The 14,400-nt window shown below is 38.3% G+C and overlaps 1 protein-coding gene and 1 pseudogene across 3 annotated transcripts in view; both read left to right on the top strand.

The window, feature by feature from the left end:
- Positions 1 to 2,052: 2,052 nt before the first annotated feature.
- Positions 2,053 to 14,400, top strand: part of PCGF6 (polycomb group ring finger 6) — a 35,475-nt gene continuing 23,127 nt past the window's right edge. For 2 of the 3 annotated variants that reach the window (XM_038578683.1, XM_038578684.1), the window contains exons 1-7: positions 2,053 to 2,471; positions 3,327 to 3,426; positions 3,520 to 3,616; positions 4,383 to 4,438; positions 4,539 to 4,598; positions 5,494 to 5,602; positions 10,295 to 10,322. In XM_038578683.1, coding sequence (XP_038434611.1) covers positions 2,115 to 2,471; positions 3,327 to 3,426; positions 3,520 to 3,616; positions 4,383 to 4,438; positions 4,539 to 4,598; positions 5,494 to 5,602; positions 10,295 to 10,322 — 807 coding nt within the window. In that variant the 5' untranslated portion in view covers positions 2,053 to 2,114. The remainder of the gene's footprint in view (positions 2,472 to 3,326; positions 3,427 to 3,519; positions 3,617 to 4,382; positions 4,439 to 4,538; positions 4,599 to 5,493; positions 5,603 to 10,294; positions 10,323 to 14,400) is intronic. The other variant, XM_038578681.1, reaches the window with a different exon arrangement.
- LOC102152831 lies at positions 5,616 to 10,271 on the top strand (annotated as a pseudogene).

Genomic DNA, 14,400 nt, shown 5'->3' with positions numbered 1-14,400 from the left:
ATGTCCCTGCCTCTCTCTCTGTGTCTCTCATGAATAAATAAATAAAATCTTAAAAAAAAAAAATGCAATCCTTGATTGTATTTTTTAAAATTTAGGGATGCTCAATATTTGACGCTATCACACTATACATCAAATAAAACGTTATTATTTTCATATCATACTATTTCAAAATTTAATAATTAAAGCTCATGATACAAGTAATTCTTTTTTATCAAGTAGCTCTTACAATGCTGAGAGCTTAGAAGCTGTGCTTTTATCTAATGTAATCATGTGAAAGGTCTTAACAGTTTTAGGGCCCGGTAAGGAGAGTATCTCAGGTGTCTGTCTCTTTCAATCTCTCTCTTCAGTGTCCTCTTTGAATATCCTAGGTCTAGTTCCCATTCCCCTCCCTTGAGGCTCTCTATTCCTCCATGTGGGAGGAGACATTTCCTTTCTTCACTTTTTGGATCTTGCAAATTTAAGTATCTTAGGTTTGACCAGACTTTGGGGACTGCGGAGGGAGAGGTAGAGCCTAGTCCAGGAGCAACGGGGCACATCAAATCTGGTTCAGTCTTCCCCAAACAAGCATAGTGACTTGACTTCCTCACCATTCCCTAAGAAGTATATATATACTACTCCCAAGTTAGCTTTAATATTTTTATTTTTATTTTTTAAGATTATTTTATTTATTTATGAGAGACAGAGAGAGGGGCAAAGACACAGACAGAGGGAGAAGCAGGCTCCCTGTATGGAGCCAATGTGGGAATCGATCCCAGAACTCCGGGATCACACCGTGAGCCAAAGGCAAATGTTCAACCACTGAGCCACCCAGGAATCCCTAGCATTAATTTTTTTTTTTTTTTTTTTTTAAGATTTTTTATTTGAGGGCAGCCCCGGTGGCGCAGCGGTTTAGCGCCGCCTGCAGCCTGGGGTGTGATCCTGGAGACCCGGGATCGAGTCCCACGTCGGGCTTCCTGCATGGAGCCTGCTTCTCTCTCTGCCTGTGTCTCTGCCTCTCTTTCGCTCTCTCTTAATAAATAAATCTTTAAAAAAAAAAAAAGATTTTTTTATTTGAGAGAGAGCGCGTGAGCTGGGGGAGAGGCAGAAGCAGGCTCCCCACTGAGCTGGGAGACTGATTCAGGCCTCCTATCCCAGGATCCTGGGATTATCACCTGTGTGGAAGGCAGAGGCGCTTAGTTCGCTGAGCCACCCAGGCATCCTCCAAATTAGCATTAATTTTACTCAGCGAACACACATTGTCTTTCAAATGTGATTTTTCCCTCAGCATTATTTTGTAAAGTAGCATTTGACTCCTTTCTGAATGTGGCTTGCAAGCTTCTTGACATTAGCTGGCTCTCTGTTCGTCAGCAAGAATAAAATACACCAACCCCAAATATCTTTCCTAAAAAAAAATTGGAGTTGGGGGTGGACGTTTGTGAATAGGTCTGTTTCTGCTACAGCAGACTTCCAGTTATGTGGACTTTCCTCTATGTGATGAGGACCCGTGGATGGTCTTCGAATGGCAATTAAATTTCCATCCTGTGGCAATACAAGATTTAATTCCTCCAAATAAATAAACGTACGTATTTCAAAATAGACGTCATACTTCCTAAGGGAAATAATCTTGGATGAAAGAAATGCACAATCGCTACTCAAATTTAAATTATTGTTCATAATACGACATCATTATATTACCTATTTCAGTGTTCTGCGCATCAATTGATGCAGACAGAATACTGCTGTTTGGAACGGTACCAATCTTGTCATTTTTAAAAGAGAGTAAAGGGTGTCGGGTTCGCTAAGCCGGTAGAGCCCGAGACTCTGATCTCAGGTTTGTAAGTTCGAGCCCCAGTTTGGGTACAGAGATTACTTAAAAAAAAAAAAAAAAAAAAAAAAGGAAATAAAGAGACGGTCAGCCTTGGGTGAGATTCTTCCAAACGCGACCCGCAAGCCCCGCCCTCCGTGCAGAGCAGCTCGGCGCACGCCGCCCAGGTCTAGGTGAGGGGCGGTGAACCACATTTCCCAGCGGGCCCTGCAGGTCTCCCGCGCCTGCGCACTGGCAGCCCAGGCAGGTAGGCAGAACTCCCGCGCTACCCAGCCGCCGGGGTTCGTCTCCCCGGGTCTCTGCCCCCCGCATGGAGAGGGTCTCGGTGGCCGCCGGCAGCGCGGGCGTCGGCAAGGCCGAGGGCGCTGGAGCCATGCCGCCCCCGCCTGCCGTCTCCCCGCCTGCTCTCACCCCGGCACCCGCAGCGGGTGAGGAGGGCCCGCCGCCCTTGCCCGAGGCGGGGGCTCCAGGCTGCTCGGGCTCCCGGCCCCCGGAGTTGGAGCCGGAGCGCAGCCTGGGCCGCCTGAGGGGCCGCTTCGAGGACGAGGACGACGAGTTGGAAGAAGATGAGGAGCTGGAGGAAGAGGAGGAGGAGGAGGAGGAAGAGATGAGCCACTTCTCGCTGAGGCTGGAGGGGGGTCGGCCGGACTCCGAGGACGAGGAGGAGGTATTGGTAGCGGGGCCTGAGGGGCCTGAGGGGCCTGAGGAGCCTGAGGGGCCTGAGGAGCCTGAGGGGCCTGAGGGGCCTGAGGGGCCTGAGGGGCCTGAGGGGCCTGAGGGGCCCGGGCAGCCCTCCCCTCTCGGCGCCGGGCCGCGTCGGCAGCTCGCCCCTGCAGCCCCGGGCGCTCGGCGGCCACCTCACCCCTCCCTCTCAACCTGCCCAGGCATGTGGCGCCGCCGCTCCGCGCCCGATTCCCTGCCGACCACTGAGGCTCCCCGAGTCCCGCTCGGTTCCTCTGTAAATAATCATTCAGTCATGCCAGGCGGGTGGGCGCCAGCGGTGTAGGGCGCCTGCCTTGCGAGAGCTCACAGTCGGACAGGAAAACCAGTCCATTTCTGACGGAGGCTGAGAGGGTGGTAAAACCCTTCCCCGTCTCCTCAGCCTCTTGTTGGGAAGGGTTTTTTTGTTTCGTTGGTTGGTTGGTTGGTTGGTTGGTTTTTTTAATGTGGGAGCGCATATTTTACCAAGCTGGGCAACACCTAGCCGCTCAGAATCGATACATTGAGCGTAAACATGAGTATCTGGAAAGTTTGCCCATTTTGTAAGTAATTGGTGAAGGGAGACGCCCCTCATCAGGCAATACACGATATGTCCGAAAGAATGAAATCTTTTTTTGAAACACTGGTTTATATTGTGTTATTGTAACTTTCGGCAGGATTTTGAAAGGTTGGAGGTACTGTAACATGTTTCCGTGTTGCAAAGCAAGACACATTGTTCATAATGAAATATGGGGATTATGGCTTTAAGAATTTGAGAAGGCAGGGACTTGCGTTTTTAAAACTATTTCCATTGCATTTGCAGCGCCTGATTAATCTCTCTGAGCTGACACCATACATCTTGTGTTCCATTTGCAAAGGTTACTTAATAGACGCAACTACCATTACGGAATGTCTTCATACGTGTAAGCATATAGTTCATATTTCGAATAAATACATTCATTCAGTTTTTGAAATGGGTTTAAAGCATCCTAATTTAAACATTTTCTTTTCAACAGTTTGTAAAAGCTGCATTGTAAGACATTTTTACTATAGCAACAGATGTCCAAAATGCAACATAGTAGTACATCAGACACAACCTCTTTATAACATAAGGTAAGAGAAATATATAACCAGAAATTGTATTTTTAAATACACTTTTTCTGGAAGCTTCTAGTTGTGTAGTTGGGAATAAATTCTTGACCTGTTTCAAAAAGGGAACTACATATTCTCTAAAATACATACAGAACACTTACTGTGTACCAGGCACTGTGATAGCTGCTGGGAACAAAAAAATAAAAAAGCACAGGCCTCTCTTTTTGAGGATTTTAATTCCATCAGTCAAGTTAATGAGGCTAGTTTAGGCTTGTCGTTTTGGGGATATTTAGAACTCTGCTTTTTAAAACTAATGCCTGAAACGACTGGCCTCTTTAGAAAAACCTGTTTGTCATAGGTCATTGTGGTTTTTTTTTTTTCCCTTCAAATTTTCAGTTCATACTCCGTTTCCCAAGGGCAGAAACATACTAAATAAAAGTGGATTGCTTTCATTTGTTCAGCGTATACTATTACACTTTTATTACCTTTATAGAAGAATGCTTTGCAGATGATGCACAAAAGTTCAAAATACAGTCTCTGCAAGGGAATAAGACCAGTACACGTGGAACAGTTTAGCAAACCATTCAAGAATCTATGATTACATACAATTAATTACTTGAGGTTATCTCAGGTGAGAACCAGTGCTACCTAAAAGTAATTCACCTCTGAAAAAGGAGTTATCCACTCCCAAGACAAAACAGTTGCAAAGAGCATCATTCATTCTCACTCTGTACCAAAATGCATTTTGCTGAATTCTGAGGTATTCTCCATCCTTTCCTTTTATTAGGTTGGATCGACAATTACAAGACATAGTGTACAAATTAGTGATCAATCTAGAGGAAAGTAAGTTTGTTTTATTACATAGTTTTGAATCCCAGCATCTCTGCTAACTCTCCTAGTTACATTTTAAGTGTAATTTAGTCTGTGTTTTATCATTTTTTAGGAGAAAAAAAGCAAATGCATGATTTCTATAAAGAAAGAGGTCTAGAAGTACCTAAACCTGGTAAGTTTGGGTGTATATCATAATGTATTTATAGATTAAAGAATACTAACTCAATAAAATTTACTCCCTTTGAGGTTCTTTTTGGTGATAGCTGGTTATTTTATGATCAAAGAGAGAGATTATGAAGGTAATGATGTAGTATAATCCAATTTAATTATTTATAAAAATTAAAGAGTATAGGCTCTGGAGCTAGATTTTCTGAGTTTGATCCTACCTCTGCCACTTTACTTTCTGTGTGACTTTGGCAAATTACTTCAATGTCTCAATTTCCTCATCTATAAAGTAGGGATAGTGATAGCACTTCATGAAATTATTATAAGGATGCGTTCAGTAATGCAAAGCACTTAAAACGATGCCTGGAACATAGTAACTGTTCAAATATTTTTTGTGATGATGGTAATGTCACAGTATAGAAGTTAGATAAATGTGTGTTTAAATCTTCGTTCTTCCACTTACTATATATTGCCTAATCTCACTTAAACAGTAATCTCAGTTTCTTTATAGTTTTAACTGTAAAAAAAAAAAAAAGGTAGCAGTATGCTTTTGTTATGGGATTATAATAAGGCTTAAATGAGAATGTGCATATACAATGCTAAGTATGAGCCCTGAACCCTGGCACATAGTAGTGTGTATATCTGTTGTGTTATGATGAGCTCTCTCTGTGGCCCTGGTAAACCAGCTACATATGTCTGTCTACCTTCCATTGTGGAGTGATCCCCAGGAGCAATTTCACCGGCTTTGACAGATTAGTTAATGTTATTAAAGAAAAGGAGATTGAGTGCTTTATGATCTCTTAAATCGTCAATGTAGTTATAATATCTGTAATTATTTTTCAGAGATCTCAATTTGTGAAATTTGTATTCTAATTCAACTTTTTTCTTTGGCTATTAAATAGCTGTTCCACAGCCAGTTCCCTCAAGCAAAGGAAGATCTAAGAAAGTCTTAGAATCAGTGTTTCGTATTCCACCTGAACTTGATATGTCTTTATTACTAGAGTTCATTGGGTGAGTATCCTAAACCTATACCTCTTAACCTTAAAATAAAGAATTTGGTAAGTTCCAACGTTATGAAATCATCCTGAACTCAGGTAAAATCAAGTTCTTCTGATATCCTTTTAAAAATTAATCATGAAAAATCTAAGACTTAGAAAAAGATCTAAAGAATAGCACTACAACCACTTGTATCACCATCACCTGGCTTAAGAAATAACCCACGCTAGCATAGCGGAAGTCCTTTGGCTACCTCTTCCGGTTCACTCCCCCTTTTCTTAGAGGTTGATAACCACTGTTCTAAAAATAATGATTGCCATTCCCATGGTTTTAAAAATATGTTTATCTCATGTATCAATGCTTAAGCAATATGTAGAATTGCTTTTGTCCATTTAAAAACTTTAAATGGTATCACTGTTTTCCAACTTGCTTTTTTTTTTTTTTCCAACTTTTTTCACTCAACATTGTGTGATTCATCCACGTGAAAATGTGTAGCTCTAGTTCATTCATGCTAACCATTGCCTGGTATTCCCTTAAAATAAGTATACCATAATTTTTCTTGTACTGTTGAATATTTAGCTTATATCTAGGTGTTTTTGTTACTATAAACAATGTTGCTTTAAATACTTGTGTACATATCTCCTTGTATATATGTGAGATAGTTCTCTAAGAGTATAGATTTGCTGAGTGTTAGCATATGTTTGTTTTTAACTTTGCTTGGTTTTGCCAAATTGTGTTCTAAAGTATTGGGTATCTTTCCAATTCATATACATTGCTTCTTTCAAACATTGTATGTAGCATATGGTATACTCCATTATAGTGCAACATTGTTAAACACTATCATGATAACAGAGTTGGCATGTATCAAACTACAGTTTTCAAAATACTTAGTTTTCAGAATAAACTAAAACGCCTTTTTTAGAAAATCTAGATTTTCCATTTTATGTCACTGATGACTATTCTACTTTTCAGCTATTTCCTCCTTATAATTTTAGGTTCCCTATATCACTTATTTAGTATCTAACTTGTGCTATGTTGTTGTATTTATCCCTTTATGCTCTATTTATCCCTTTATGTATATCACCCTATGTTCTCAGCTGATATTAAGGACCCTTAAGAGGCCAGAAATGTTTCTCATGCCTACACAAATCCCATGTAGTAGTGGTTGATAATGAAATAAAAATCCCTTTGGAGGAATGAACAGAAACTATGTAATCCCAAACTTTAAACCAGCAATTTCTGATAAGGAATGTGTTCCAATCTAGATGTCCAAAAAGAGATCTGTTTAAATAATGGTATATAGCACGTATGTGCTAATATAATGGTGTATGTGCTGATATGGAACAATCTCCAAAATAAGAGAATACATAGTGTGTGCCTATTTATTTTAAAGAGAGTGGTGGAAAATATGTGCATATACATGTTATACCTGCACAGACTATTCTTGGAAGGACATATAAGAAAATGCTAATAATACATATTTTGAAAAGTGACAGGGATGCAAAGATAGCAAATATGTATGGAGTATGCCACCATTACCTCTTCCTTTGCCCACTGCAGAAATCAGTAATTAATCATGGCAGGCTTTCTGATGAGCAAGACTTGACCACAGTACTCAAAGCAGTCATTACCACTTACCACACTTATTACATTATTAGTACATTCCCTGGTGTAGAAAAAAGAGCCCGCGTGTGCTTTCCTGGTTGCGAGTTTCAGGGAGGCTGAGACTCAGGTGGACTTGATTCGGGTCCACCGGAAACCCACTGCCATGCCGAGGAAAGCATTGCTGCTGGATTGTGTAATAGACATTAATACTGCTTTACAAGAGGTGCAGAAGACCACTGTCATCTGTGCTGGCCTGGCACGTGGAATTTGCGAAGCTGCCAAAGCCTAGACAAGCACCAGGCCTATCTGTGTGCCTGCATCCAACTGTGATGAGCCTATGTGTGTCAAGTTGGTGGAGGCCCTTTATGCTGAACATCAGATCAACCTAATTAAGGTTGATGACAGCATGAAACTAGGGAAATGGGTGGGCCTCTATAAAACTGACAGGGAAAACCCCGTAAGTGGTTGGTTGCAATGTGTGGTTGTTAAGGACTATGGCAAAAGAATCTCAGGCTGACGAGGATGTCATCAAGGAATATTTCCATTGCAAGAAATGAACAAATAAAAAACTTGGTTCTTATTCCAAAAAAGAAAAAAAGAAAAAAAAGAGCTCTCACTTGGAATAAAGAATCTAGGTTTAAATCCTAGCTTCTCCGTTATCTAGCTTTGTAAACATTAACAAATTGCTTTTTGTTTATTCACAAGATGTTTACTAAAGTCCTGCTATATATACTAGCTCAACATTCTGCTAGTTGTTGAGAATACAGTTTGAATAAGTCAGCCATGGCCTTTGCCCTCATGGAACTTTTAGTTTTTAACTTCTCAGAGGTTCAGCTTCCCTACCTGTAAAAAGAAAGAATTGAACCTTTTATGTTGATGATTATGATGAGTAGTCTACTAATAATATAGCCCTTTATCTATTTTCAACTGGTTGAGGGGAAGAAAGCTTCCAGTGTGGCAAGGAGTTCTTTTGAAAGAAAGCTTCCAGAGGCAAAGAATCCGTTTGAAGTCCCCAGTCCCCAGAGTTAACTACATGGAAGAGCTCTGATGTTACCACAAAAGTCAGGCTACTGAGGGTAACCCATAGGCAGCCCTTTCATGACAGGACAAGTGGCAGGTGAGTTTTAACCTGATGCAAGTACAGAAGCAAATTTGGTCCAGCCATTGACCGCACTTAAGCTAGAGGAGCAAAAAAACTGAGGTAGGTTCAGCCTGTGAACAGTGATTTTTCAAACACTAAAATATGAAGTTAGATTTCCCCCCTAATTTGGGTATGCCTTTAGATAATCATGTAGTTCTTTTTTTTCTTCCTCAGTTTCTGTGTATTAAGTAGAAGATTATAAAAATAAATAGCTTCAGACAGGCAGTACAGTATGTATAGAAAGCATAGACTTTGAAGAGTCTCAGTAACTCAAGGTATATAATCCTTGGGATGTAGCTGAACTTCTCTCGTCAGTTTCTGTGTTTCTAAATTGGGAATTTATAATAGCAACGAACAGGATTGTTCTAAGTATCAATTTATGGTATTCCTACCATGTTTAAACTATTATCAATATATGAACATTGAAATAATGCAGGCTCATTCAAAAATAAAAGTTAAAGTAGTCTGTAGTGCTGTACTATGTACATGTGCCTAGTGAGGAAAATGGACTCACATGAGATAAGTGTGATACAGCAAAAATTTTGTGCAATCTTAAACTCAGTAGTATTTAGTGAACCAAGGAGGTGATATCCAACTGTATGCCTATTAATCCAACTAAAGTTTTATGTTCAGCTCTGGACACTACATTTTAAGAGAGATGAGGTATAACAAGAATAGTAAAAGGTTTGAAAACCATGTCATATGTGGTAAGGGAAGGAACAAAACTAGTCTGAAGAAGAGAACACAATCATAAGCCCCTTAAGTTCATTTCAGATCTTTAGAGGGTTATCATATAAAAGAAAGATTGGGTCTTGTAAATAAGAGTACCAAAAGGCAAAACTAGGACTAGTGAGTGTGACTTACAGGGAGAAACATACTTACTTCAGTGTTAGCAAGCAATTTCTAACAAAGTGGCCCACAAATGGAATGAACTGTCTTGGCACATAAGCAGCTATCTCTTCAGGTGCCTAAGCAGAAGCCCAATGACCATGAATCATGGATTCTATAGAGATAATTCTTATAACAAATAGGATATTTTATTTTATACTTCTGAGCTTATATTATGTATCTTAGGTTTCTCTTATATCCATATATATATAACATTTATGTTAATGTAATATTTTTATATAGCTTGTATATTACATTTTAATATATTTCTCTATTTGTATTATATGAATATTCTGTAGATGCAATTGTGATCTGGCCTACTCTACACAACGTGATAGGGAAGACAGAATGTGGGGTTTTGATGCTAGGTACACCTGAATTTGAAGCTTTATCACTTTAATAACTCTGTGACCTTAAGCAAGTTGTTAAACCTCTCTGGGCTTAATTTTCCTCATCTATAGAAAGGAAATACTAATACCTGATACGCAGGGCTGTTATGAGGACTAAATGAAAAACATTCATCCCATATGAAGACTTAATATAATGCCTGGTTCATAGTAGATACTCAACAAAAATTAGTGCCCCTTGTCTCCTCATGACATAAACAAAATTGATTTAATCAAGAAATCTCTTTGCACTTTGAGGTGAAGAGAAAACTGAGTAAATAATGCCCAGTATGCTGTGAGTAAAATAAGATATCTAGCAGCCTTCTTATAAGAAATCTATCTTATAAGGGTTACTACAAAGAAAAAAAAACATTAATTATGATAGAAAGAAGTTTTACTTTAAATTGGAAAATGTTAGAATGCAACATGTGGGGGAAATCTAAATATTAAAGATAGACTTTTAACTCCTGGAAGTATGAAAGTAGTGTAAAATAATGGATAACACTGCCTTTGCCTTACCAGTAGGTGGCAGAAATGACAACTACATTTAATTTCATAAAGGGTTAGGTGATGGTGTTCTAAAATTAAATTGATGTTCCTCAAATATTTATATTCATGTTATTTTTCTGTGTTCTATGATTTAATGTATAGTTTAAAATGTTGATTAATTTTGCTTTCATTTTTCAGTGCTAATGAAGGCACGGGACATTTTAAGGTATTTTATTTTCATTTACTTCACAGGAGGACCCTGTAGTACACAATTTAAGAGTCAGACTAGCAATCATGTGGAGATTGTTTTCAATTATGGTAGAGTTTTGTAAATAAAAATTGTAAAAGTGTGAAGTAGTACATTGAGTAATGCTTTCATAATAAGTTTATGAGAGAAGAGTTATTAAGTAGGGATTTGTTATTAATTCAGTACAGGGGTTTAAGGAAACAAGTGAGAAAATTTTAAAACTCTAAAACCAAATACTATGTTAATTTGGTGACTTTAAAAATATTTCAAAGCATTTTTTGCATAGTTGGCATTCAGAGTTAAATATGAGCTTAAATTTGTATTTGCATTTTGGGCTCAAGGTAACCTGCCCTAACTTGTTACTTCAATTATTTACTGAAATTTTGGAGATAAGAACGAACTCCTTTGTAATATACTTAAGTTCAGAGTTGTCTTAAAGGCTCTATTATCACAGGTCCCATTGTACACAGTGTTGCTCCTATAGTATGAGTCATGCAGGGAAAGGTGACTTTTCCTTTTTTCCTTTTTTTTTTTTTTTTGAAAAGGTAACTTTTTTAAAAAAGGTAATTTTTAAAAAAGGGCTAAAATCAGGCCTTATAGTCCTCAGGATAGCAAATATATAGGAAATCGCTGACTTTGATAAGCTTAGTTTGTTTTTTTGTTGTTTTTTGTTTGTTTGTTTATTCTTGAGAGAGAGGCAGAGACATAGGCAGAGGGAGAAACAGCCTCCCTGCAAGGAGTCCGATGTGGGACTTGATCCAAGACCCCAGGATCATGCCCTGAGCTGAAGGCAGACACTCAATTGCTGAGCCACCTAGGCGTCCCTGATCTGTTTAGATTTTTAGTGACTTTCGAAGTCTGTACTACTACTTTGGGCGGATTATACCTGATTGGGTATACTGTTTTATGAATACATTAGCTTAGAGACATGAATTAAAGCGTAGGAATAGATGAGTACTTCTGTGGATGAAGTATATTATAGATGTTTCCCAGAGATCAGTGTGATGGAGGAAATGCAGTGTTAAGTTTGGTAACTTTGAACTTATTTTAAGTTGTAAAATATCAGATTTATGGTGATTAACTTTAGGAAGTTCTTTTGTAGTAGTATCGTCGGTGGGAAAGTGACAGAAGTTTCTGTATGGGACAAGTACAGTGTCATGCTCCTATAGTTTGCCAAAGATGTTTATCCAATGACCTATTGTAGCCACACAAACCAACAGTATAAAAACTTCATGACGAAAGAACTAGAAATTAAGTTGAAATATTAGCCTATTGCTTCCACAAAAGCATGATATGGACCTGGAACATTTATATAGTTTCAGTCATCACACATTTGAAAAATATGATGACAGTACCACCTGTGAAGTATTCTTGCCAAAACAAACAAATGTGAGGCTGGTCACATTCCTAGATTTAATCACTAATTTACAAGAAATTCAGGAGACAAAGGAACATGTTAAATGATACTATAGGAATATAATAAGCCAGATCTAGGCAGTGGAAAACTATAGCACAAACAATTGTGTTTCTTGAGAATAAAAGGGAGAAATGAAGAGGAAACATAAATAACACATTAATCAAAAAGTCTCAAGGGACATAGCTACAATGTATGGAGTTTATTTGGATTTGATTTGGAAAATAAACTAAAAAATTTATGAGAAAATAACCCCAAATTGGAAACAACGCAAATATACATCAACTGGTAAATGGATAAACACAATATGATATATCCACACAATGGAGTGCTGTTTGATAATAAAAAGGAGTACTGATAAGTGCTACAACACGGATAAAATATTTTGAAATATTAAATGAAAACAGGCACAAAAGTTCACATAATGCAGGATTCCATTTATGTGAAATGTCTAGAGCAGAGAAATTCATAGAAGCATGAAATATTATAGATTGGTGGTTGCCAGAGTCTTGGGGGAGAAGGGGAAATTGGAAGTGACTGCTAATTGGCATGGGATTCCTTTCTGGGTGATGAAATTGTTCTGAAATTAGACAGTGGTGATGAGTTGCACAACTCTGTAAAGTAAAAACCACTGAATTGTATACTTTAAAATGGTGAATTTAAAAAAAAAATAAATAAATAAATAAATAAAATGGTGAATTTAATGTTCTATGAATTGTATCTCAATAAAGCTGTTAAATTTTTAAAAAGTAACTAAGCCGGGAAGCCTGGGTGGCTCAGCGGTTGGGCATCTGCCTTTGGCCCAGGGCATGATCCTGGAGTCCCAGGATCAAGTGCCACATTGGGCTCCCTACATGGAGCCTGCTTCTCCCTCTGCCTATGTCTCTGCCTCTCTCTGTGTGTCTCTCATGAATAAATAAATAAAACCTAAAAAAAAAAAAAGAAAAAAAAAAGGTAAGCCAAGATCCAATGGGAACTTTGGGGTTTTTTTTGGCTTATTTTTTACGATTTTATTTATTTTTTTGATCTCTCAACACATAGAGAGCACAAGCAGGGGAGAGAGAGGGAAAAGCAGGCTCCCTGCTGAGTAGGCAGGGGATGCTTAACTGACTGAGCCACCCAGGCAACCCCCAATGGGAACTTTGAATAGAGTATATATTTAGTGTATATATTGTGAAAGTACAAAAATATCTCTGGTACAAATAATACATGCAAAAATTAGAATTTTAGTTTGAGTTCATATTTATATTTTTTTTCATGAAATCTTCATTTTTATTCTCTTTAATGACAGCTCTAGAAACAAAATCATTTCCTGCTGGGTAAGAAAATTAAGACAGTTGGTGAAATTTGAACACTTACTGGATATTTTCTGATACCAATTTAAAGAATGATAATGGTATTGCGCTTTTTTAGAAAAGTGCTTATCTTTTAGGGATACATACTGAAGTACTTACAAATGAAATGATATGTCTGGGTTTACTTCAAAACAAATCTGGAGAGTCGGGGCCAGGAAGTAGTTGCAGTAGGAAGTGGGTATGGTATATTTAAAACCAGATTGGCCTTGAGTTGATAAAGCTAAGTGATAGCTATATAGGAATTTGATTATACTAACTTCTCATAGTTTTGAGACATTAAGTTTTCAGTTTTTTTTTTTTTAATTTTTCTTTCCATATATTGTTCATTTTATTTTTTTTTATTTTATTTATTCATAGAGACACAGCTAGAGAGAGAGACGCAGAGACACAGTTAGAGGGAGAAGCAGGCTTCATGCAGGGAGCCTGACGTGGGACTCGATCCCAGGTCTCCAGGATCACACCCTGGACTGCAGGCGGCGCTTAACCGCTGCGCCACCGGGGCTGCCCAAGTTTTCAGTTTTAATTGATGATACAGATGTTAATTTGAAGGCTTTATGTCTGTGAAAGTTGATGAATCTGTTTTAGAAACAAATGATCCTATTAATTCTGTTTTTGTTTTTGTTTTAAGATTTTATTTATTCATGAGAGACACAGAGAGAGAGGCAGAGACACAGGCTGAGAAAGAAGCAGGCTCCATGCAGGAAGCCTGATAGGGAACTCAATCCTGGGACTCTGGGATTACATCCTGAGCCAAAGGCAGACGCTCAACCGCTGAGCCACCCAGGCGTCCCTAATTCTGCATTTTGTGATGACCAGAACAGAGTTCTGGTTTCAGCTTTTGATATTATTGTTCAGTATTCTTTGCTACTTATAAAGCTGTTTTTATATCTTATTTTTGAGCTTAAATAAATATGTGTATCTAGGTATGCCTGCCTGGTTGTTAAACTTTTTACCATGTAGACCTGTAGCCTGAAAGTTATAAGCCCTATTTGCTACATTCAATTTCAGAATATTTCACTAGGCAGTAATATAGTCCAGATAATTTTTCCCGAGTCATCTTTTTAAGCTTTTAATTGCAATTTTTTTTTTTTTTTTTTAGGAGGAAGAGTGATCAAGGAGGGGTGGGCAGAGGGAGAGAGAGACTCCTAAGCAGGCCCCACCCTGCAATCATGATCTGAGCAAAAATCAAGAGTTAGATGCTTAACCCGCTGAGCCACTCAGGCTCCTCATTAATTATTTTTATAATTAATTTTTATTTTTTTAAAGATTTTATTATTCATGAGAGACA

Source organism: Canis lupus, chromosome 28 (assembly GCF_011100685.1).
Source record: "Canis lupus familiaris isolate Mischka breed German Shepherd chromosome 28, alternate assembly UU_Cfam_GSD_1.0, whole genome shotgun sequence".
Lineage (NCBI taxonomy): Eukaryota > Metazoa > Chordata > Mammalia > Carnivora > Canidae > Canis > Canis lupus.
The sequence above is the reverse complement of the archived record's forward strand: the minus strand, read 5'-3'. Positions and strand labels throughout refer to the sequence as shown.